Here is a 24,929-nt window from a genome sequence, read left to right on the forward strand (position 1 = left end):
GAATATTCTTCCTCTGCCTCCTGGAGCCTGGCCAACTCCTTCCTATCCTGACATCTCAGCTGCGGGTCCCTCCTCCAGGCAGCCTGCCCTGCATGCCTGGTGGGGTGACGTTCCTGCTGTGTGAGTCCCTCCACTTCTTTTCTCCCTTCTCATGGATGCATCACCCTACCTGACATGATCCTCAATGGGACTGTGACTGAGAGGCTCAGTTTGTGTCTGTGCCCACACAGCCCAGGGCCACGCCCAGCTCAGAGCCATGCCCAGCTCAGAGCCAGCTCTAGCAATACATCATTTGGGCGGCTGCACGAGACTACACTAGCGCGTCTGGTCCCAGGGCGCCCTCTGATGGCAGAGGGAGGCCTAACATCTGAAACCCAAAGCTGGAGCCTGGAGGGAAGAAGCCAGCCTGGGCATCAGGGAAGCAGGCCGGAGAACAAATCCCCACCCCACCCCAAAATATCAAGGTGCACAAAGACGAGGATACCTGGCAACATATTAGAAAATAGCTTATGTTACAACAAAAACCCTATAAAAACATTCATCCCAGCAAAAGCCTCCAGGGCTAGAAGATGAGGGGGAAAGGTTCAAAGAACATGGATGGTCCAGATCTGGGACGCCCTGTTCTTGTCCGGCTCCCATAGCACCACGTGGTCCCGGTCGTAGCCCCGGCCTCCTGGGGGTGGGATAGGGATTAAAAGATAGGGAGATGGTCAGAGAGAGCTGGGGCTCCACGGCTCTCAGCCCCCTCAGGAGTCCTCTTCCCCACACATCCCATCTTACCCTTCACATCCAGGATCTGGCCTTCGAACATCTGGCTGCAGATGTGGCCCGATTCACTGATGCTCCATGTCTGGCGTGGTAGGCGGCTCTCAGCCCACAGCACCACCTTGGAGCCTGGGCTAGGGGGTCCAATCACCTGCAGGCTCATGGTAGGGGCCATCTGAGGCCCCGGGAGGTCATCAGGCATTGTTCCTCCCACAGGGACTCCACCATACCCAAGAAACCCTTGACACATCTGCTCCGAGTCCTGGCTCTTAGGAACTGTGACCCTGGGCAAGCCTCTTAATCCTCCTCAGTTTCCTTGGGGATGGGAATCCCCAAATGCTGGCTTTTGTGAGGGTTCAATGTGAGGAAATATAAAATGGCTGGAAAAATATTAACTTCTCCAGGAATCCTTCCATGATTGGTTTATAGCATCCAAACATAGGTTTATAGCATCAGACAAATCTCTACACATTTACTGGCTGTGTGACTTTCAGCAAATTACCTAATCTCCCTGTGCTCTGATTTCCTCACCTGTAAAATGGGGAGTATAAAAAGGCTTGCCCCATGATACTCTAGACTAAGGATGACAGGAGGCATTTGTGTGAAGAACTCAATGCGGAGCCTGGCACATGATCAGCCATCTCTCTCATTCTAGGTAGAAGACAAAACCTCTCAATAGCCTACAAAGACCTACAGTCCCCATAACCTTTCCGGCCTCATCTCCTGCTATCTCCCCCTCTAACTCACTCTAGCCACCCAGCTAGGCTTGCTAGCCCAGAAAATCCCAGGCATGTTTCCTCCTCAGGGCCTTTGCACTGGCTGTTCCCTCTGCCTGGAACACGCTTCCCTCAGATATCTGCACAGCTACCTCCCTCAAATGTCACCTTCTCAGGAAAGACTCCCATCCATATCACACCTGATACTTCCTATTTTCCTTTTTTTGGTGGTGGGAGATGGAGTCTCACTCTGTCGACCAGGCTGGAGTGCACTGGCATGATCTCAGTTCACTGCAACCTCCACCTCCAGGGTTCAAGCAATTCTCCTGCCTCAGCCTCCTGCGTAGCTAGGATTACAGGCGTGTCCTGGCTATTTTTTTGTATTTTTAGTAGAGACGGGATTTCACCATGTTGGTGAGGCTGGTCTCGAACTCCTGACCTTGTAATCCATCCACCTTGGCCTCCCAAAGTGCTGGGATTACAGGTATGAGCCACCACGCCCAGCCTCTCCTTTTTTTTTTTTTTTGAGACAGGGTCTCCCTTTATTGCTCAGGCTGGTGTGCAGTGATATGATCACAGCTTACTGCAGCCTCCCTCTCCTGGGCTCAAGCACTCCTCCCACCTCAGCCTCCTGAGTAGCTGGGACTACAGGTGCATGCCACCATGTCAGGCTAGTTTTTAAATTTTTTTGTACAGATGGTGTCTCATTATGCTGCCCAGGCTGGTCTTGAACTCCTGAGTTCAAGAGATCCTCCTGCCTCACTCAACCTCGAAAAGTGCTGGGATTACAGGCGTGAGCCGCCGCGCCTCGCCTATTTTATGATTTATCTTCCTCTATTGAAGTTTCATCATCTAAGACACAAAGATATTCTGCTCATTTAAGTTAGTTCTGTCTATCTCTCCCCCTTAGGATATAAGCTTCAGGACGACAGGCATCTTTTCTGTCTATCACTGCTGTATCCCCAGCATCTAGAACAGAGCCTGGCACATAGTAAGTGCTCAAGAAATGTGTGTGGGGTAAATCTACCTTTTCGTTTATTTTAATTTTTTTTAGAGACCAGGTCTTATGCTGTCACCAAGGCTGGAGTGCAATGGTGCAACCCTGGCTCACTGAAGCCTTGAACTCCTGGGCTCAAGCCTCCTACCTTAGCCACTCGAGTACCTGGGACTACAAGCATGCACCACCATGCCCAGTTAATTTTTTGTTTGTTTGTTTGTGTGTGTGTGTGTGTTTTGGAGACGGAGTTTTGCTTTTGTTGCCCAGGCTGGAGTACAATGGTGCAATCTCGGCTCACTGTAACCTCCACCTTCCAGGTACAAGCGATTCTCCTGCCTCAGCCTCCCGAGTAGTTGGGATTACAGGCATGCACCACCGTGACTGGCTACTTTTATATTTTTATTAGAGACAGGGTTTCTCCATGTTGGTCAGGCTGGTCTTGAACTCCCAACCTCAGGTGATCCGCCCACCTTGGCCTCCCAAAGTGCTGAGATTACAGGCATGAGCCACCACACCCAGCTTGTTTATATTTTGTGGAGACAAGGTCTCACTATGTTGAGGCTGGCCTCAAACTCCTGTCCTCAAGCAATCCTTCTGCCTCAGCCTTCCAAAGTGTTGGGATTATAGGCATGAGCCACCATGCCTGGCCAAATCTACCATTATTAATAGGACTCAAGTTCTGTCATCGGTATCAGAACTGGGAAGTCCCTTAGAAGCACCCATTTCATTGCTCCTGTTTTACAGACTGAGGCCCAGAGAAAAGCATGACTTGCCCAGGGGTACAGAGTCTGAATTCTCCCCCTCCTCAAGGTCCTGGCTTCTGTGTACATCCCTCTGTGTTGCTGATTGTGCTAGGACTCCCCAAAGTGGACCTGTGAATGCCTAGGGCCTGGGTGTCCCTGTATCAGTACCTGATTCTTCAGCAGCCCATCCTCATAGTACCAGATGCAGCTGCCTCCAGCTCGGGGATCAGAGACCACCACACGGCCTGCCTTCATGTCCTCCACGTGATCCGGCACTGCCAGGAATCCCCCCAATGCTGCATTCCAGAGTCGAAAATAAACCCGGCGCTGGTGGCAGAAAAAGGTTGAGAGTCAGGGGTGCTTGGATGGGATAACCTGAGCCCCTGATACCCTCAACTCTCCAGTATCAAGCTCCCAAGCCCTCCTTCCTGTCCCCAAACTTTCCTTGACTCTGTAAGTCACCCGTTCTTTACATACACATAGAGAGTACATGCATCTCACACACACACACACACACACACACACACACACACACACACACACACAGTTTCATGGTCATAGAGATACCCACAGATGTGTGCAGAGGGACAAACTGACAGATACACCTCTGGTCCACATGGTGACACAGAAGTTCACAGAAGACACAAACACATGTATACACGCAGCCATCCAACTCACATGTCCTAACCAAAGATCCATGCAGTCTACTCCGTACCAGGCACTTCTGTTTGCTACAAGGATGGATGTGTGTGGGAATACAGATGTGCACACATACCTGTGTTGAAGAGGGTTCCTGATGAGGTGGACACTGGACTGTCAGACTGCCATATTGGCTGTTCTTAGATGGTGGCGACAGTAATAACAATAATCACAGCTAACATTTGTTGAGAGCTGACTCACTCAAGCACTGTTCTAAGGGTTTTTTATCTTCAATCCTCAAAACAGACCCATGACACATGTTATCCTCCTTTTAAAGATGAGGAAATGGCCGGGCGCGGTGGCTCAAGCCTGTAATCCCAGCACTTTGGGAGGCCGAGGCGGGTGGATCACCAGGTCAAGAGATTGAGACCATCCTGGTCAACATGGTGAAACCCCGTCTCTACTAAAAATACAAAAAATTAGCTGGGCACGGTGGTGCGTGCCTGTAATCCCAGCGACTCAGGAGGCTGGGGCAGGAGAATTGCCTGAACCCGGGAGGCGGAGGTTGTGGTGAGCCGAGATTGCGCCATTGCACTCCAGCCTGGATAACATGAGTGAAACTCCGTCTCAACAAAAAAAAAAAAAAAAAAAAAAAAGATGAGGAAATGAAGGTCTAAGGCGGCACAGTACTTGCTCAAGATTGCAGAGCAAATCCGTGTCCACTTCTCTGGGCCTTTATTTCCCCATCTGTAAAATGTGAGGGGTGGAGATAATCTCTAAGCTCTCTCCCAGCAATGATGTTATGAGTGAATACAGAGACTACACAAATATCCTTATACAAAGATAAACACGCTGTCAGTGGTGTCACAAGTACAAGTATGCGCAGTCATAAATGCACTCCTGGCCAGGTGCAGAGGCTCACGCCTATAATCCCAGCACTTTAGCAGGCCAAGGGGAGTGGATCACCTGAGGTCAGGAGTTTGAGACAAGCTTGGCCAACATGCAAAAACCCATTTCTACCAAAAATACAAAAAAATTAGCCGGGCGTGGTGGCGCACGCCTGTAATCCCAGCTACTCAGGAGGCTAAGAGGCAGGCGAATCGCTTGAACCCGGGAGATGAAGGTTGGAGTGAGCCAAGATCACACCACTGCACTACAGCCTGGGTGACAGAGTGGGATTCAGTCTCAAAAATAAAATAAATAAATAATAAATAAATGCACTCCCACAGATACACACACACACACACACGTCATCACCAGAACACACAGATGCATGTACACAACACGATGGGCACAGAAATACCCCCAAATGGGAACATGCATGTGCACACACATACGCACAGAGCCTATGGCCTTCCCACATATATGCACATGTGCACTAACAATATTGATGTTCAGACATGCAGGCACGGACATACAGTACACATGTGCAGGCAGTGCTTCCCCAAGAGAGGTATGCTTACTACCTGTGCATGGTCCGTGAGATCATTTCAGTCCTATGTAGATAAACTTTTTTTTGTTTTGAGACAGGGTCTCGCTCTGTCACTGAACATGGAGTGCCAGTGGAGCGATCATGGCTCACTGCAGCCTCTAACTCCCGGGCTCAGGTGATCCGACCACCTCAGTCTCCCAAGTAGCTGGGACTATAGCACAGGCCATAAAATCTAGCTCACTTCTTTTGTATTTTTTGTAGAGATGGGGTCTTGCCATGTTGCCCAGGCTGGTCTTGAACTCCTAGGCTCAAGCAACCCTCCCTCCTTGGCCTCCCAAAGTGATGAAATTACAGGTGTGAGCCACTGCACCCAGCCTATAAACTTTTTTTTTGAAAAATTAATGGTAATGTATTTATTACATCTATTAAGAAAAAAATCATATATACACATCAAACTCATAACTTTATCGATATTACTCCTTAAGACAAGGATAAAGTAAAAAAAAAAAAGTGAATTTTTAAATTTTTCCTCTTCTGGGGATATTGTCTAGAGGCATCAGAATGTTCTAGCATTTGATATATTGTCATAGACTTTCCTACAACACAGACTCTAACAAAACTAGGCTATCCTGAGCTCCTGGTAATATAATTTTTTTTTAGATGGAGTTTTGCTCTTGTTGCCTAGGCTAGGGTGCAATGGCATGATCTTGAGTCACCACAACCTCCGCCTCCCCGGTTCAAGCCATTCTCCTGCCTCAGCCTCCTGAGTAGCTGGGATTACAGGCATGTGCCACCACGCCCAGCTAATTTTGTATTTTTAGTAGAGATGGGGGTTTCTCCATGTTGGTCAGGCTGGTCTTGAACTCCCAACCTCAGGTGATCCACCCGCCTCGGCCTCCCAAAGTGCTGAGATTACAGGTGTGAGCCACCATGCCCAGCCTAGAATTGTTGACCTTTATACCAACAAAGTTGGGAAGGCACCAAAATCTGCATGTGGTATGTGCCCAAGCCAAATTCGAGAGGTTCATGTTGTGAGGTCTAATAACGTTCTAATGAGATTGTCCAAAACAGGAAACATGTCAGGAGGGCCTATGGTGGTTCCATGTGTGTTAAATGTATTTGTGACAGGATCAAGCCTGCTTTCCATATCCAGGAGCTAAAAATCATTATGAAAATGTTGAAGGTACAAGCACAGAGTCAGAAAGCTAAATAAAAAATGGGCTGGGGCTGGGCATGGTGGCTCACACCTGTAATCCCAACACTTTGGGAGGCCAAGGCAGGTGGATCACGTGAGGTCAGGAGTTCAAGAGCAGCCTGGTCAACATGGTGAAACCCCATTTCTACTAAAAATACAAAAATTAGCAGAGGACAGTGGTTCACACCTGTAATCCCAGCACTTTGGGAGGCCGAGGCAGGCGGATCATTAGGTCAGGAGTCTGAGACTAGCCTGGCCAACTTGGTGAAACCCTGTCTCTACTGAAAATACAAAAAATTAGCCAGGCGTGGTGACATGCACCTGTGATCCCAGCTGGTCAGGAGGCTGAGGCAGGAGAATTGCTTAAACCTGGGAGGCAGAGGTTGCAGTGAGCCAAAATCATGCCATTGCACTCCAGCCCAGGTGATAGTGCAAGACTTTGGCTCAAAAAAAAAAAAAACCGGGCTTGGTGGCTCCCACCTGTAATTCCAGCACTTTGGGAGGCAGAGGCAGGCGGATCACCATGTCAGGAGTTTGAGACCAGCCTGGCCAACATGGTGAAACCCCGTCTCTACTAAAAATACAAAAAGCTGGGCGTGGTGGTGTATACCTGTCATCCCAGCTACTGAGGAGGCTGAGGCAGGAGACTCACTTCAAACCGGGAGGCAGAGTTTGCAGTAAGCTGAGATCATGCCATTACATTCCAGTGTGGGCGACAGAGACTCCATCTCAAAAAAAAAAAAAAAAAGCCAGATGTGGTGGCACATGCTTGTAATCCCAGCTACTTGGGAGGCTGACGTAGGAGAATCGCTTGAACCTGGGAGGCATCTCAAAAAAAAAAAGAAGCTTTTTTTGACAGATAGAAATTAATTGAAAGCCTTTTAAAAAGAGAGTTAATCTAGATAAAAATATTAAGTAGACAATGGCTCAAAAGGAATGACGATGTGGCAAAATTGTGACAAAAGTACATAAATTCTGTGTTTGGGAAGCACACAGCCAGACACTCATTCAGACAGGCCTGCCCAGACACGCTCAGCCCCAGACACGCTCAGCTCCAGCCACGCTACCCACCTGCTTGATGGGGTAGAGTGAACCCACCCTCTGGGTGCCGCTGTAGGTCAGCCAGTTGGTGATCTCGCAGCTTCCCACCAGCCACTGGCGACCCCGAAAGTCACTGTGTTCACACAGCACCCAACTGGGCCCAGCAGGTGTCAGGGACACAGAGAAGTGCACAGACACACAAACAGACAGGTGGAAGAGGAGACACAGATGTTAGAATGTTCTCCACCTCCTCTTCTCTCGTGCTGGGATTCCTCTGCCTGGAATAGGGTTCCCATGGGGGAGAGGGAGGCCGGGGAGTAGATTTGGGGTTTGCAGGGTAAAGTAGGATCCTGAAAAGCCCACAAAGCTGGGATCCAAGCCCTGAGAGCCAGTGACCCTTCTCAGTGTGTAATTCTCCCTTCTTCCTGGCTTGGAGGGTGTGGGGCAGAAGTAGGGAGGGGGAAGAGGCCAGAGACCCCCGGGATCTCCATCTTGCCATGACTCATCCCCACCAGCAGCCCCACACCGGTGCCTCCCCTCAGCACTCACACGCCCCCATTGATCCGCACGGACAGCACGTGGTTGTTGAAGCCCTCGGCTTGCAGGCTCCGCACCTCCCTGCTGAGCTCGATCTCCTTCCCCTCAAAGCACTCAAGTCCATACAGGAAAATGGAAGGCTCTGAAAAGTGCTGGGGCCCGGGGGAAGGAGGACGGTGAGGGCAGGAGAGCCCAAGTCCCAGACATAGCCCCACAGTCCCAGACGCCCTGACTTCCAGGTCTGTACATCAGGCCTTCTTCCCTCCTGAGTTCAGTCCTGCAGGGCCACTGACTCCTGGAGGCTGCCAGCTGGTGCTCCTGATTCTCAGGGGCAGCAAGCTCCAGGCTGGGCCCCCAGTTTCCCTCTCAAACCACCTCTTCAGTAAATGGCACTTCTGAGAACTAACCTGGCACTCTGAGCCAGGCTGGAAACCTGGGGTTTATTCTAAATTTTTTTTTCTTTTTTTTTTTTTTTGAGATAGGGTCTTTCTCTGTTGCCCAAGCTGGAATGCAGTGGTGCGATCATGGCTCACCGTAGCCTCGACTTCCTGAGCTCAATCGATCCTCCCACCTCAGCCTCCTGAGTAGCTGGGACTACAGGCACATGCCACCATGCCCAGCTAATTTTTTGTAGAGACAGGGTCTCTCGCCATGTTGCCCAGGCAGTCTCAAACTCCTAGGCTCAAGTGATCCTCCTGGCTTAGCCTCCTAAAGTGCTGAAATTTATTTATTTAATTTTTTTGAGATGAGTCTCACTCTGTCACCCAGGCTGGAGTGCAGTGGTGTGATCTTGGCTCACTGTAACCTCCGCTTTCCAAGTTCAAGCAATTCTCCTGCTTCAGCCTCCTGAGTAGCTGGAATTACAGGAACATGCCACTACGCCCAGCTAATTTTTGTATCTTTAGGAGAGACGGGGTTTCACCATGTTGGCCAGGCTGGTCTCGAACCCCTGACCTCATGATCCACCCTCCTAGGCCTCCCAAAGTGCTGAAATTATGGGTATGAGCCACCACACCTGGCTTCATTCTTTTCATGATAAGAATAACAACAATAACAACACTGACGATAATGGCAGCTCGCATTCATCAGGGTTTACTATGGGCCATATTACGGTAAGTGCTTTATCTGATCTCATTATAACTCTTCAACTACCCTTTAAGGTAGAAGCTATTATTATCCCCACTTAATGGGTAGGAAACAGGCTGGAGAGGGTAAATTGCTTGCTCAGGGCCCGAAAACTGGGCTTCAGCACCAGGTTTATCTATCTTCAGAGCCCAGTGTGTCATTGCAAGGGACTTGGACCCCAGAACTAGCTGCCTGGGGGAGAGCCTGGCCTTGCCTGTTACCAAGTATGTAACCCGGAGCCTGTGCCTCAGTTTCCACATACGGAAAAGGGAGATAATAATGGTAACACTCCTCTCAGGGTTGTAGAGAAGATTAAAAGGCCTTAATATACACGGCAAGCCTTTTTTTTTTTTTTTTTTTTTTTGAGATGGAGTCTTCCTCTGTTACCCAGGCTGAAGTACAGTGGCACTGTCTCAGCTCACTGCAACCTCTCCCTCCTGCGTTCAAATGAATCTCCTGTCTCAGCCTCCAAAGTAGCTGGAATTACAGACACGTGCCACCATGCCCAGCTAATTTTTGTATTTTTAGTAGAGACAGGATTTCACCCCATTGACCAGGATGGTCTCCAACTCCTCACCTCAGGTGATCCACCCATCTCGGCCTCTCAAAGTGCTGGGATTACAGACATGCACTACCACATCTGGCTAATTTTCTTATTTTTAGTAGAGATGGGTTTCACCATGTTGGCCAGGCTGGTCTCAAACTCTGCTTACCTAAGGTGACCTGCCCACCTCAGCCTCTCAAAATGCTGGGATTACAGGCAGGAGCCACCATGCCTGGTTGGTGGGAAGCCTTTTAAATACCACCTGGCACATGCTATGCACTCACTAGGTATCAGCTCTTCTGACTGGGTACTGTCCCCACTGGCCACACAGTCAGTCACCAAGTCCTACAGATGCTAGCCTCTTATTGTGGCCCCCATCACTTCCATCCATCTCTTCCTAGGTGGAGCATATCACAATTCCAGGTCACTGTAGCAGCAACTCCACTGCCTTGCCCCTTCCCATCGGTCTGCAGCAGGCAAGGCTGTCTTTCTAGCTGATGCTGTCACTACTCCCTGCATGGAACATCACCTTGGCAGCACTGGCCCCTGCCCCAGGCCAGCCTGAGTGTTGGTCCCTCCAACCCCGCACCACTTCTGTATCTGGATGCACCGCTCTGAATGTAATCTTTATGTCTATGACCATCCTTACAGGCAGGGCTGTGTCCGATTTCTTTCTGAGTCCCCAGGTCCTGTCTCAGTGGGTGTTCAATGAAGAGCTAGGGAACTAAACTGGCTTTACAGCCCCAGAGTCAAGGGGCCTGGGGCGGTTCTAAAAAGACTGGCATCAACCCCTGCACCAGCACACAGGTTCTGTGTCCAGAACTCCCCCAGCAGCAACTTCTGCTTCCAGGGTTGCCTGGAACTGGTCATGGAAACTCACCAGAGATACCTTCTGGAGAGAGCCCAGGACCGTGGAGGCTAGGCAGCCCATGGCGGTGAGAGTGGGGAACTCGCCCTCAGAGAGAATATGCTGGTCACCCTCGAAGTTCTTCTCATCAAACAGGATCCAGCTGGGGAAGGGGAAGAAATGGAGGGCATCTGAGCCTACCTGTCCCTGGCCTGCCCAGGTTCCCGAGACACAGAAGAGGGAATTCAGACTTGATCGTGATCCCCTGTCCCAGGGAGGTCAAGGATGAACAAGCACTACAACAGCAGGGAATGAGGTCAGACTTAAGAAAAGACTGAATGAAATCATCCTGCCCCTATGGAGGGGAATTTGGCAATATTAAGCAAAACTCCATGGGTAATTACTCAGCAATCTCATATGGAGGAATCCATTCCAAGGACATCCTTTGAAAACATGAAATAACACATGCAGGAGGCTACTCATTATGGCACTTCTGCAATAGCAAAGAGGGGAAGCAGCCCAAATGTCCATCAATAGGGGATTGGCTGAATAAGAAAAAGTGGAGTATAATGCAGCAGTTAAGAGGAATGAAAAGAAGCTCTTAATAAGGTATAAAGTGATCTCCGAAGAGTTAAATAAAAAAAGCAGGTGCATAACAGTGTTTATAGCATACTTCCTTTAAAAAATTGAGATATAATTCACATGCCATAAAATTCATACTTTTAAAGTGTACGATTTGGTATTTTTTTATTAACCTGGGTATAGTATGCTTCCTTTTGCCTAAGAAAATGGAGAAGGGAAACACAATATAAATATTTGGTTTCTATAGCTAAATTTATGAGTGTATATTTGCTTATATCTTAACAGCAACAAAAGTCAGTGGATGAATACACCAAACACTAAAAAAAATGATTTCTTATAGGGGGTGAGAGGGGAAAAGGTGGCAGGGACAGAGATGAAAGCTATTGTTTTTGGGACTGTTACAGGCTGAATGTCTGTGTCCCTCCAAAAGCACATGCTAAAGCCCTAACTCTCAATGTAATGGTCTTCAGAGGTGGAGCCTTTAGGAGATAATTCGGTTTAGAGGAGGTCATGAGGGTGAGACCCCATGATGGGATTAGTGTCCTTAAAAGAAGAGGAACAGACAGGAGCTCACACTCTCTCTCTTCACTACATGAGAACATGGTGAGAAGGTGGCCTTCTGCAAGCCAGGAAGAAAGCTCTCACTGGGGAAGTGAAGTGGCCAGCACCTTGATCTTGGACTTCCTAGTCTCCAGAAATGTGAGAGAATAAATTTCTCTTATTTAAACAACACAGACTTTGGTATTTTGTGATAACAGCCTTAGCTAGGACAGGAACCACGTAAATATTTCATGTAATAATTATTATTATGATTTTAGAGATAAGATCTCACTCTGCTGCCCAGGCTAGAGTACAGTGGTTTGATCATACCTCACTGCAGCATCCAACTCCTAGGCTCAAGCAATCCTCTCTTCTCAGCCTCCTGAGTAGGTATACTATAGGTGCATGACACCACACCCACCTAATTAAAATTTTTTTTCTGAAGACAGGCAATAGCTGGTTCAAAGACCAGATGGGTCTTAAACTCCTGGGCTCCTGCCTCAGCCTCCCAAAGTGCTGGGATTACAGGCATGAGCTGCCCAGCTTCATGATAATTATTCATAGGAAAGCAGAAATAGGGCTAGGTGCAGTAATTCACACACGTAATCCCAGCACTTTGGGAGAACACAGAAAGGGAGGATTACTTGAGCCCAGAAGTTTGAGACCAACCTAAGTAACAAAGTGAGACCCCCATCTCTACAAAAAAGTTAAAAAATTAGCCTAGCATGTTGGCGTGCACCTATGGTCCCAGCTCCTCAGAAGGCTGAAGCAGGAGAATCCCTTGAGCCCAGGAGGTCAAGACTGCAGTGAGCTGTGTTCACACCACTGCACTCCAGCCTGAATGAGAAAATGAGACCCTGTCTCAAACAAAAACAAAAGCAAATCCAGAAATAGATAAAAATGAAAAGTATCCTAAAACCTGAAAATAAATTAAATAAATGAAGCTAATTGTATATTAGGTTGGTGACATAACCACACACACAAAGTATTATTTCTAATGTCTTTAAAACACAGTATTTTGAACTATACATAACTGATAGGATGTAGGTGAATATCCTGAGGACAAAAAGAACCACAAGAGGCCAGGTGTGGTCGCTCACACCTATAATCCCAGGACTTTGGGAGGCTGAGGTGGATGGATCACAGGGTTAGGAGTTTGAGACCAGCCTGACCAACATGGTGAAACCCTGTCTCTACTAAAAAATACAAAAATTAGCTGGGCATGGTGGCATGCGCCTGTAATCCCAGCTACTCAAGAGGCTGAGGCAGGAGAATCCCTTGAACCTGGGAAGTGGAGGTTGCAGTGAGCCGAGACTGCGCTGCTGCACTCCACCCTGGGGCAACAACAGTGCAAGACTCTACCTCAAAAAAAAAAAAAAAAGAAAGAAAGAACCCAACAGCATTCAGTGTTTTTTAACTATTAGTCACGATATTAGCATTATAACTTTGAAACACCTAGCGTGCAGATTTTGGTCTCTAAATATAATTTGCCATTAAAAGGAACCAGGGCTCCTTGGGAAACAGCCAATTCTAGGTTTGGGGCAAAAAAATGTACAAATGATCCGGGAACATCTTATTATACCAAGAAAGTTATTAAAACTACTGGGGTCGGCCGGGCATGGTGGCTCATAATCCTAGCACTTTGGAAGGCCGAGGTGGCAGATAGCTTGAGCCCAGGAGTTTAAGATCTGCCTGGCCAACATGACAAAACCTGGCTCAAGGACCTTATTTGGATGCTGAGAAAAACAAGCTAATTTCACAAAGGCATTTTTGAGACAAAGGGAGAAATCTGAACATGAACTGGGTATTGGGTAATATGAACAAATTGTTATTAATGTCATTATATGTGATAATGACTCGTGGCTAGGGAAAAAAGTCCTTTCATATTAGAGATACACGTTAAAGTGTTTACTCATGAAATTTTATGTTGGGTCAGGGATTTAAAATACTCCACTGGAAAAAAAAAATACTCCACTGAAAATTTAAAAGAGCAGACGGATACAGGAAACAAGATACATCTTTACATTACACAATCTACAGTTTTACGTTTTCCATTAAAACCTTATTTTATTTTGTTTGTTTTAAAACTGAAAGGCACAAGACAGAATAGCTCATTCCAAGGTAGCCAGTGGAAGGAAATTATTTGAAAGACCCTCCTCATGCAGCCCTGCCTCTGCTCCCTGCTCCCCCACCCCTCCACCTCTCCACTCCTCCTTGTCCTCACCTGCCGCCGTGGACCCGGCAGGACTGAGGTCGGAAGGACGCGGGCAGAGTGGCCTGGTCATCTTCGAAGGAGAAGTGGTCACCCAGAAAGTCGGGGAGGGAGAAAAGCTGAATCTAGAGACAGAGAGGCGAGAAAGGAGGGCGATGGAGTGGGGCCCAGAACAGTGGGAGGGGAGAGGTTTGAAACGAGGGGAGAGGCGTGCGCTCAGCGGCTCCCTGCAGAATCCCCGCCTTACCTTTGAGACGAAGTGCAGATCGTGCTCCCCGACCTGAGAGGTGGGACCGAATCGAGACTCAGGGAGGGTGCCGGGCCCTAGCCTCCGCTCCTCTAGGTTTCTGTACTGCCCACCCCGCGGCCGCGCCCTCGGCCCCGCCCCCCAAAGCCCCGCCCAGACAGGCCCTCCAGCCCCGCCCCATCCCCGAACTCCAGGCCCCGCCCCTTGAGGCCCCGCCCCCCGCGGCTGGCACTCACCTGTAGGACCGGCTGCAGCGACGCGAGGGTGCTGTTACCTGCGCCCCAGTCCTCGCAGTTACGGTACACGCCCTTCTCCAGCACGTACTGTTCCCCGGAGAAGCCCACCTCCTGGTAGGCCACCCACCTGCAGGAAGAGTGGGGCGCGGGTCAGCAGGCACAGAGCCGGCCCCTCTCCTGGAACCGTCCCCGGCCCGCCCCGCTTCCGGGGTCACTTACACGCCGCTGAGCACGTGTATGGCCTGTGTGCTGGGGCCATGTTGCACCAGCTCCACGTCCGGCAATGCCTTGCTCACCTCCACGCTGTGCCCCTCAAAGTCCATGGCCTCAAATAGCACGATGGCCGGGTCCCCGAAGTCCTGGGCCCCAGGGACAGTCAGTTTTCTCCTGCCCACAAACCAAAGCCCCTCAGGGTGCCCAGGCCCCAGGGTCACTGCCCACTCCGGGAATTAGGGGTGAGGCTGTCAGTACGGCCTGGAGAAGAGCTGCAGGAGGGAGAGCGGCTAGACCTCAGGGAACACTTCCAGGGAAAACACGGAGAGGGGGTATAAATTCTTCCCTCCACAAATTGTACTAGGGGAGGTCTGGCTGTGGCCAGAGGCAGAGGAATGAGCCAATTGCCTTTGCTTACCGTGCGGATGACCCGGAGGGAGGTCAGCAACTCGTCATAGCCTCCCCAGTGTGACCAGTCAGGGTATTCCCCCTCCTCCAGCAGATACTGGTGGCCCCGGAAGCCCTCCTTCTCATAGCCTACCCAGCTGGGAAAAGCAGGAGGAGGGACAGGCAGGTTCAGTAATAGGAGGCCCATGGATGGGTGAGACAACTCTCTCCACCCCCCAGGCAGCCCAGGACACTCCCCTCCCAAGGGTAAAAGCTAGTGAAGGTGATGAAATATAAGGAAGGGTCCTGAATTCTCACCAGCCACCAAGAACTCTCAGGGACCCCACAGAGGCCAGGTGGGGGCTCTGGCTGTCCTCTGGCTGCTGAAGGTTGTAGATGTCTCGGCTCACCTCCCAGCTGCGGCCCTGAAAGCCTGGGGCCTCATACACCACAGCCTGGGGGCAAGGGGGTGTCAGGATGGTGGGGAGTCATCTGGACCCAAACACACCCAGCCAGCCCAAGAATGCTCTGCCCACATCAGCCCAAGGTGGAACACCCCAGCCTTCCCACCTCCTCACTGAGCTCCATTCCCTTACCCAATTCCTGGCTCTACTCTGACCTCTGACTTTCTTACACATCAAAATCCAGCTCCCACTGAGCCCATCAGGTGCCATCCCCCCAAATCCAGCTTTTGGCCTCCAGTACCCTCCTCTCTGGATTTCCTGTCCAGGCTACGATGACCACACACCTGCACCCCACCACCAAAGGCCCTCTTTGACTCTGAAACCCGGACCCTTACCCTGGGCTCCCCTGGCTTCTCCACACTTGGGCAGCCCTGCAGAGGAGACAGAGCAGAGATGGGAAAGACAGATGGGGCTGGGGATCTAGGACTTTCCTGATCCTGAGAACCCCAACCCCATGTCTTCCCTCTTTCCCCACCTCTTAGGTTAATCCTCCCACTCCCATTCCCAATGGAAGCTCCCAGGAAGCGATCTCCCAAGGGGTGCTATTTTACACTTCATGCCCCTCCCTTCCCACCGACTGCAGGACCATGCTACTTGGGCCCAGGGGGCAGAGCCTAGACCTCCTGGCCTGTCAATGTGCCCTGTTCTTTACCAATGTCATGGGCTTCAGGGAGCCCACGCTGGGGTCTGATGTGCCCCAGGCCTCCAATGTGGGGTACTCTCCAGGTTCCAGGATGTAGGGAGTGTCTTCAAAGAATGGTTTGGGGTATAGTAGCCACCTGGGGGAAGACAGAGAAGCTGCTGTACCCTAGACTCCAAGGGACACAAAGTGGTGGCTGGGAGGGAAGGTTTAGCGGGGAAAAGGAATTTTTCAGGGGAGGCTCCCATTAATCCACTAAAATCTCTTGCAGTAGCTACATTGGTCTCCCTTCCTCTGGCCTTGCCTTCTCTCATTTCACACAGCAGCTACAGCATTTTTCTCTAGCATGCATGGAAAACTGCTTTAACAACCCCAGTAGTTCCCTGTTAGCCTCACAATAAAGCCCAGCTATGCAAAGAGGCTCTGCAATCTGGCCTCCTCCTTCCCTCTGGGCTTCAATTCTCCCCACTTGTTGCTTACACTGACTAAACTGAAAATTTGAAGCTTAGCTCTCTCTTCTCTGGGCCTTTGCATGTGCTATTCCCTCTGCCAGATATACTCTTCCTTATTCATTCAATTAATAAATGTTTAGAAGCATCTGCCCTGTGCCAGACTCTGCTACAGGCATCAGGGATACAGTAGTGAACAAACATACAAAATCTCTGCCCTCATGGAGCTTAGATTCCTGGCCAACTAATCCTGGCCATAGTGTCTCCTCCTCCAGGAAGGCTTCTCTGACTTCCACACTCTGCCTCTCATGGTGTGGTGTTTTTCTGTGCTCCCTCACCCCATAAATCTGAATTGCTATAGTCTGCTTACTTGCCTGTCCCCACCAGTGGACTCTGCACTCCTGAAGGCAGAAACTGTGTCCTGTCACCTCTGTGTCCCCAGCACCCAGCACAGTGAATGTCAAATGAGCGGATTCTAGAATAGACTCACAGTCCTGCAGAGACAGTAGCAGATGCCACCTGCAGGGGCTTCTCCAGGCCCTGGGAGTTATTCAAGGCCTCTGTTAGCTTTACTTGCTCCCCTTTGAGGCCCTCCTCAGAGAAGAGGCTGATCTCTGGGGCGCTGTAGTCCTGTGGAAGGAGGGGGAAATGAAAAACATATAAACAGTCCCCCTTGGACGCCACCCTGCTTCCCCAAGTCCATTTAGCCAGGGCTCCAGATGACTCTGGGAAAACCTGTGTGGCTATTTCCCCAGAAACCAGGAACGTGACTAAGGTGGTCTTTGCAGCCAGCCAAGCCTGAGACCAAAGCCCGTGCTGGTCCCTTGCTGGACCTTTGGGACCTCGGACCAAAGTTCCCGAGAGAACCTTCAAAGTGCCAGGCCCATAGCCTTGCCTATGGGTAGCCTGACTTCCAACCTGGTGGGAGGATGGCCAAGATGGACAGCCACTTCCTGAGTTCCAACTTTGACCCCTCCTTTAGATAGATTCCGGCCTCTGTCCAGACTGGCTTTGCCTGCACCTCATCCTAGGAAGCAGCAGATCCTCTTTGTATCCTGAGTGTTTCTTCCCCACCAGGGCCATTTTCATTCACTCACTTATTCATCAAATATGTATGAAGCATCTACTGCATACAATGCACTGTGCTAAGGTCATGTCCTATCCCATATTATTTAGTCCTCCCAGTGGGCGTTATTCATCCAGTCACAGACAAGGAAAGTGAGACTCAATGAAGTTAAGCAACATGCCCAAGCTCACACAGCTTGCAAGTAACAGAGCAGTATAGTTTTTGTTCACTGTTGCAACCCAGCACCTCCCATGTACTTGGCATATAACAGGTGCCCAATCAATGCTGAATGACTCAAATGAATCCAGAAACATCTGACTTCAAAGCCTTTGCTTTTCTCTTGCAGTTGTTACCTCCCATATGAAGATGAATTTATTGTCAGAAGTTCACAATTAATTGTCCACAAACATTTGTGTGTTTTTAAAGAGGCTTTGTTTTGTTTTTGAGACGGAGTTTCACTTTTTTGCCCAGGTTGGAGTGCAGTGACGTGATCTCGGCTCACTGAAACCTCCACCTCCCAGGTTCAAGCAATTTTCCTGCCTCTGCCTCCCGAGCTGGGATTACAGGCACACACCACCAAACATGGCTATTTTTTGTATTTTTTTTAGTAGAGACAGGGTTTCATCATGTTGGCCAGGCTGGCCTCAAACTCTCGACCTCAGATAATCCACCCACCTAGGCTTCCCAAAGTGCTGAGATTCCAGGCGTCAGCCACTGCGCCCAGCCTCCGGAGAAGCTTTGAAAACTCCTATCCCCTCCTCCTGGGCCACTGCCCTAGTTAAGGCTACTGAGCTCTCGTCATCTCCTACCAGGAAGATTGCAACAGTTCTGGACTCAGTTATTCATTTCTTCATTAAAACAAAAATCAAACAAACAAAAAGAACCAAAATGTCTGATAGACACTGCTTTTACAGTCATTGCTCTTCCTTTTGGGTCACCCTAGTAGTCAGGATGGTTTTGTTAAGCTTAATTTCGGCAGTTTATTACTGTGCTGTAAAAACAATGTTTTCACTTTACAAACATGAAATTATAATTTTTTTTTTTTTTGAGATGGAGTTTCACTCTTGCCATCCAGGCTGGAGTGCAATAGTGCAATCTTGGCTCTCTGCAACCTCCACTTCCTGGGTTCAAGTGATTTTCCAGTCAGGCTCCCGAGTAGCTGGGGTTACAGATGCCCACCACCACGCCTGGCTAATTTTTGTATTTTTAGTAGAGATGGGGTTTTGCCATGTTGGCCAGGCTGGTCTCGAACTCCTGACCTCAGGTGATCTCCCCCACCTCGGCCTCCTCAAAGTGCTGGGATTATAGGCATGAGCCACTGCGCCTGGCCTTTGAAATTATAATGTTAACTTTTCAAACCACACAGCCCTCCCTCAAAAATCAGAGGTGCCCTTGGCTGGAAATCACAGCCCTTCCTGATCTCCCTGCCTGCAGGATCCCTAGTCTTTTCTCTACCTGGCAGCCAGTGGGCTGTTTATAAATCCCCAGTCTGGTTATATGGCGTCCCTGCTCCCAACCCAATCCTCATAGCCTAGCTTGACTGTAAGTCCTGCAGGGCAGAGAGCAGATCTCCCTCCACTGCCCAGTGCCTGGCCCCAGTGCCTGGCCCCAGTGCCTGGCACATAGGAGATATGAGTGAGCATCTGTGAGCAAATGAATGAGCAAACATGCCTGGCGCCTTGGGTCTGACTGGGGCCTGCAAGCTGACCCCTGGGGGGCAGGCAACCCCCACATCCACTCCTACCTCATCTCTGCTGCGCTCACCTCTTCCTGCTTGAGCTTCCACTCAAATGTCCTCAGGCTGCTTTCCCAAGCTGAGGTTGGCCTCTGCCTGGGCCCTGACTTCTCAAGCCAGGCTGCCCACTCCCCAGAATCTCTTTCTTCCTGAGTCAGCTCCACAGTCAGGAATCTACAGGCCAGTCCATATTAAGCCCCTCTGCCCACTACACCATAAGATCTCTCCCAGGGATTTCTTTTGAAACAGAGTCTCGCTGTGTCGCCCAGGCTGGAATGCAATGGTGCAATCTAGCTCACTGCAACCTCCGCCTCCTGGGTTCAAGTAATTTTCCTGCCTTGGCCTCCCAAGAAGCTGGGATTACAGGTGCACGCTATCACATCCAGCTAATTGCTTTTTATTTTTAGTAGAGACTGGATTTCACCATGTTGGCCAGGCTGGTCTCAAACTCCTGATCTCAGGTGATCCACCTGCCTTGGCTTCCCAAAGTGCTGGGATTACTGATGTGAGCCACCACGCCCGGCGTCAGGAATTTCAACTTTAGGCATTCAAGGCTGTCTCCCACCTCCAACTCACTCACCCAGATAACCCTCCTTAGGGAGCCGATGCCTTGGGGACTCCACTTTGTCCTTGGGGCTCTGAGTTCCATGTCTCCTTCAGGCAGGACCAGCTTCTGACCCAGGAACTCTGGCTCTTCATACAGTACCCAGCTGTGGGCACAGAGATTATAGAGTCACAGATGGGGAGGAGGATGTGCCCAGGGCCACTGGGTAGCTGATAGGGTTTCTGCCAGTCTGGCCTGATCCACTTCTCACTCCCCTTTTCCCCCCCTCCAGCCCCAAGTTCACAGCCAGGTGCCCTGCTGGGCACTCTCCACTCACCAGCCTCGAACTACCCTTATGGAGGCTACGGGGGCCCAGCCTGAGGCATCAGCAATGTCTCCCCAGACCTCCCTGCTAATGCCTTGGCAGCCAGACTCTGAGAAGAAGATAACCTGAGAAAGCACAGAAGGGTCCTCAGGCCCCGACCCCAGAACCCTGCCTCCTGCTGCCCCCACCCGCTTGCCTCCACAACCCTACCTTTCCAGGCCTGGTGTTCAGCTTGCCCTGGGTCTTTAAGGCTGGGCTCTGAAACGGAGGGGAGTGATGAAGAAGAGCTATGAGATCACCTCTTTTCTGCCTCCCCACAACCTTCCATTCCAAGGATCCCACATCCTCCCTATTGACCTCCACCCGCAAGGAGCTGGTGCATAGAGGATGCCACACTTTCTCCCAACCCTCAGGGGCCTCATCACCCTGTCCCAGGAGCTCGGTGCCCATCACCCCTATTCCTCAGCTCCCAGGATCTTGGAGCCCCCAAGCCCTTTGGAATCCACAGTACAAACTGCCCACAGTACGGATAGGGAGACTGAGGCCCAGAGAGACGTGGCTTGCACAGGTCAACTGAACAAAACTTTAGACAGAAGCCTCTGCCCTCAGACTCTGACTCCCAGCACCACTCTCTTCACAGCACCCAAGCCGTGACCCGGATGAGGCCAAGCACCTCTCTTGCCCACCCAAGGCCTCACTCACCCACCCCTCCAGGGGCAAGGCACAGGCAAGCTTCTCCGTTGGGGACGGTCTTTCGCTGCAGAGCAGGGGCAACTGTCCTGGCACCTTCCTGAGTCCTGGTGCCCCATGGGGTGGCAGAGCAGATAGTTTTGTGCCCAGCGGCTCCAGGGTGGAGGTTTCCTTAGTGGCAGACACCAGACTGCCGAAGAGAAGGCTGCCTCCGAGACGGGAAGTGGGCCTGCTTCCTCCCTGCAATTCCAACCCCAGCTCTGAGTGGGGGCTCTTGGTTCCTGCAACATGCTTCTTCATCATCTCCAGAGGAGAGCAGGAGACCTGGGTAGGCCTGGCAGGGTGGAGGTCCCGGGAGGGGCTGGGCCCAGCTTTCTCTTGCCTGAGCTGGAGCTTCTCGTCGTCACTCAGATAGGGGTTCTCTGGTTCCTCCTCCTCCTCCTCCTCCTCCTCTTCCAGTGAAGGTACCTCCTGGGGGCTGGGGCCCAGCACCCACGGCCCTGGCTGGTCCTCCTCAATGGCAGGCAGTGTGGCATACATGGCCAGGCAGGAGGAGCGGGGGGCTCTCGGCAGCCGGTGAGTGCGGAGGATCTCAGGGGGCTCCATGCTCCGCAGGGTATCCAGGAAAATCTCCAGGTCAGCGGTCAGGGCCACCTCATCCTCCTCCCTCGATGTCTCTGGGCACATCTTGCCCTCGGTGGGGTCAGAGACAAGCTGGGACTCTGTGCTGGCCTCTGGTTCTATTGGCGCTGGGACAGGGGTGCCTCCTGGGCTGGGGGACACCTTGTCCACTGAGGAAGATGGGGCAGGGGGAACAGCAGGGTCCTGCACAGCATCTTTCTGAGTGAGAGATGAGATGGGGCTCCCTTCAGAGTCCTGGACCTCCTTATCCTGTTTGGAGAGTGGGGTGACAGGAGCAGCTGGACCTTGAATAGTCTCTTCCTTGGTGAGGGGAGTGGCAACGCTGCCTGCAATACCCTGAACAGCCTGTTTTTGGATGTTAGGGCTGTCTTCTGGGCCTTGGACAACCTCAGTTGACTTGGGAGACAAGGCAGCAGGAGCACCTGGGCCCCCCTTCCGGGTGGGGGATGAGGCAGCAGGAGCACCGGGGTCCTGCACGACCTCTTTACAGGTGGGGGACGAGGCAGCAGGAGCACCGGGGTCCTTCACTGCCTCTTTCCGGCTGGGGGACGAGGCAGCTGGAGCACCAGGGCCCCACACCACCTCCTTCTGGGTAAAGGGGAAGACAGGAACATTATCAGAGTCCTGAACAAACTTATTCCTTGGGGACGATGGAGCAGAAAGACCTCCTGGACTGGGGACAGCCTTCCTTCTTGTAGAGGATGGAGCAAGGTGTTGTCCAGGGACTGTCACATGCTCGCTCCTCACCATGGGCAGGACAGTGGCAGCAGGGAGGTCCAAGAGCCCTTCCCTTTTTATAGGGGGCAGAACATGGGGACTGAGCTGGGCCCTGGGGTGAGAGGGCACCACAGGCTGCTCTGCGGGGTGAGCTAGGCCCGGAGAGGGGACATGGGTCTGGAGTCTGGGAAAGGATTGGACTGATGCTTGACCCTGAGAAGTCTGGAGAGGAAGCTCAGAGGAGCTGGGGGCTCCCGCCACCCGCGGGGGCTCACAGGCCCTGGCATCTGGGGCTCTGCCCTGGTCTTGGTCTGGACAGGCTTCAGGGACATCCTGATTCTTAGGCAGGTGAGCACTGGCTGGGATGCCTGTAGGAGCCAGGGCAGAGCTGTCTTTAAGCTCTGCTGTCCCAGTCTCAGGCAGCTGCCTCAAGGCTGCCCCCACTGTGGCACCCAGACCTGGGCTCCTTGGCATGTCAGCCATGGGCCTGGGCAGGTGGCTGGCAGGGGGGCTGTGCTCAGCAGGCACAAGTCTACTTAGCAGTTTCACAGCCTGGCTATGCCTGGGCGAGCCTGGCGGGGAGCCCAGCACCACTGGCTGCACCACGCGGGTGACCTGACGGCCTCGTGGCAGGGCCTCGCCTGAGAACACTGGCTTCACAGTCACGGAGCTGCTCACCCGCCGGTCCACATGACCTCCCACCACCGTGGTGGTCCGTACAGTGCGCGTCACGCGGTGTTCCTCGAGGCTCCGGGAGCTCCCACAGGTGAGACCCACACTTGGGTGGGGACTTGGCTCTCGGGGCCCAGGCAGAGGAACCAAAAGCTCAGTCCTGGCCATAGCTCCCACACGTGGGGACTCAGTCCTGGGAGCTTGGGGGCTGCCATCAGTCTGATCCACAGCTTCCTTCAGCTTCCCCTCAGGCCTTTTCTCCTTGGGAGGCGGTGTGTACTTCTTGGAAAAGACGGGCCCGTGGCTCTGGAAGTTCTTAGAGTCAGCTGTATCCCAAGGGCCCTGGTAATTCACAGTCTCTTCTTCCTGTGTAGCAAAGCCATTGACTTCCCCTCCACAGTGGCCAAACTCCTTCTGGGAGGCTTCTGTCTGGGCCACTGACACGAGGGACACCTTGTGAAAATGGTGTTTGATCTCTTCCTGGGCAGGGGGCCGCTGCCGCCATGTCAATGTGGCACTTACCACTCGGGCCTTGGCCCGGGCCGTGGGCGCACCTGCCTCCTCCATGTGGGGCCCTGGTAACCTGTCTGGAGGTGTCCTTGTCCCACTGTGGTCTAGCTCCCTGCAGAGGAAGAAGAGCGATGAGGGTCAGAGTGTGGGGAGAGTAGCTTCTCAAAGTGCAGAATAACCACCCCTACCCCAGTCAGGCCAGGCAACTTCAGACAAGTCGCTCGGCCTTTTGGGTCACCGCTTTCTCATCTGTGAAATGGGCATGGTAGTCTCATCCATCCCTCTCCCTGACTTCCAGGAGTTCTCCTAGGACAGGGCCCTTCAAAGGTGACGCTGAGGCCTGAGCCCAGAAGGAGAGAAAAGAAAGAAGGCAGAAGGGAAGATGCAGCTGACCCACAGGTCTATGAGGAGGCTGGGACTCTGCCCACGGAGCCCTAGGTCTAATCCCCCGGGAGCCAAAAACTAGAAAGGCGAAAACTCGGCAAGCATTGTTCTAACTCTGTTCAGGAAAGATGGGCTTTGGCCTCAAGTAGAGCTGGGTTCCTTGTTGCTCACTAGCTGGCCATTTCTCCCCTTCAAGCAGCAGGATCCTCAGCCACTGGAGTCTTGCCAGAGTCCAGTAAGAGAAACAATGAAACCTCACCCTTCCTTTTTTTTTTTTTTTGAGACAGGGTCTCGCTCTGTTATCCAGGCTAGGGTGCAGTGGCATGATCGTAGCTCACTGCAGCCTTGAACTCCTGGGCTCAAGTGATCCTCCTGCCTCAGCCTCCCAAGTAGCTGGGATTACAAGCACACGAGACCACACCCGGCTAGTTTTTATTTTTTATTTTTATTAGAGATGAGATCTTACTATGTTGCCCAGGCTGGTGTTGAACTCCTGAGTTGAAGTGATCCTCCCACCTTGGCCTCCCAAAATGTTGGGATTACAGGTGTAAGCCACTACTGTGTGAAGCCTAAATTTTTATCTTTTTATTATATTTTATTTTATTTTATTTTTTCACTCTCTACCTGTCCCCTCTATTCTATTTTATTTTATGAGTCTGGGTCTTGCTCTGTTGCCAAGGCTGGAGTGCAGTAGCATAATCTGCTCACTGCAGGCTTGAATCCCTGAGCTCAAATGATCCTTCTGCCTTAACTCCCTAAGTAGTTGGGACTACAGGCACATGCCACCACACTCAAAATGCTTGCTTTATAACCTAAAATACTGGCTCATAAACTTTCTGCTGTCACCTTGGAGATTTGTGACCAAATGTTACAGCGTGCACACGTGTGTACTGGCATGAGCACATGGTGATGATCTCCAGAGCATAGGGGCAGGTCTGTGTGCAGGTGTAGGTCAAAATGGAGCCTCTCAGAGTGGGTATAGTGGCTCACACCTCTAATCCCAGCACTTTGGGAGGCAGAGGAGGGAAGATCGCTTAAGGCCAGCAGTTCTAGACTAGCCTAGGTGACATAACAGGACTCTACAAGTCTCTAC

The 24,929-nt window shown here is 51.4% G+C and overlaps 1 protein-coding gene across 6 annotated transcripts in view; it reads right to left on the bottom strand.

Moving 5' to 3' along the window:
- Positions 1 to 475: 475 nt before the first annotated feature.
- The window catches only part of CRYBG2 (crystallin beta-gamma domain containing 2), a 35,992-nt gene continuing 11,538 nt past the window's right edge, over positions 476 to 24,929 (bottom strand). For 2 of the 6 annotated variants that reach the window (XM_032300950.1, XM_032300947.1), the window contains 19 exons: positions 20,924 to 23,564; positions 20,432 to 20,479; positions 20,234 to 20,346; positions 19,933 to 20,062; positions 17,042 to 17,181; positions 16,115 to 16,241; positions 15,798 to 15,833; positions 15,317 to 15,453; positions 15,030 to 15,156; positions 14,618 to 14,757; positions 14,399 to 14,525; positions 14,163 to 14,195; positions 13,928 to 14,040; positions 10,615 to 10,744; positions 8,078 to 8,217; positions 7,559 to 7,682; positions 3,390 to 3,548; positions 781 to 940; positions 476 to 673 (listed from right to left, as the gene is read on the bottom strand). In XM_032300950.1, the coding sequence (XP_032156841.1) occupies positions 585 to 673; positions 781 to 940; positions 3,390 to 3,548; positions 7,559 to 7,682; positions 8,078 to 8,217; positions 10,615 to 10,744; positions 13,928 to 14,040; positions 14,163 to 14,195; positions 14,399 to 14,525; positions 14,618 to 14,757; positions 15,030 to 15,156; positions 15,317 to 15,453; positions 15,798 to 15,833; positions 16,115 to 16,241; positions 17,042 to 17,181; positions 19,933 to 20,062; positions 20,234 to 20,346; positions 20,432 to 20,479; positions 20,924 to 23,564 (4,714 nt within the window). In that variant the 3' untranslated portion in view covers positions 476 to 584. Of the gene's footprint in view, positions 674 to 780; positions 941 to 3,389; positions 3,549 to 7,558; positions 7,683 to 8,077; positions 8,218 to 10,614; positions 10,745 to 13,927; positions 14,041 to 14,162; positions 14,196 to 14,398; positions 14,526 to 14,617; positions 14,758 to 15,029; positions 15,157 to 15,316; positions 15,454 to 15,797; positions 15,851 to 16,114; positions 16,242 to 17,041; positions 17,182 to 19,932; positions 20,063 to 20,233; positions 20,347 to 20,431; positions 20,480 to 20,923; positions 23,565 to 24,929 lie in introns of all 6 variants that reach the window. The other 4 variants (XM_032300949.1, XM_032300953.1, XM_032300951.1 and 1 more) reach the window with 4 other exon arrangements.

Source organism: Sapajus apella, unplaced genomic scaffold (assembly GCF_009761245.1).
Source record: "Sapajus apella isolate SASKATOON/1434 unplaced genomic scaffold, GSC_monkey_1.0 scaffold43, whole genome shotgun sequence".
NCBI lineage: Eukaryota > Metazoa > Chordata > Mammalia > Primates > Cebidae > Sapajus > Sapajus apella.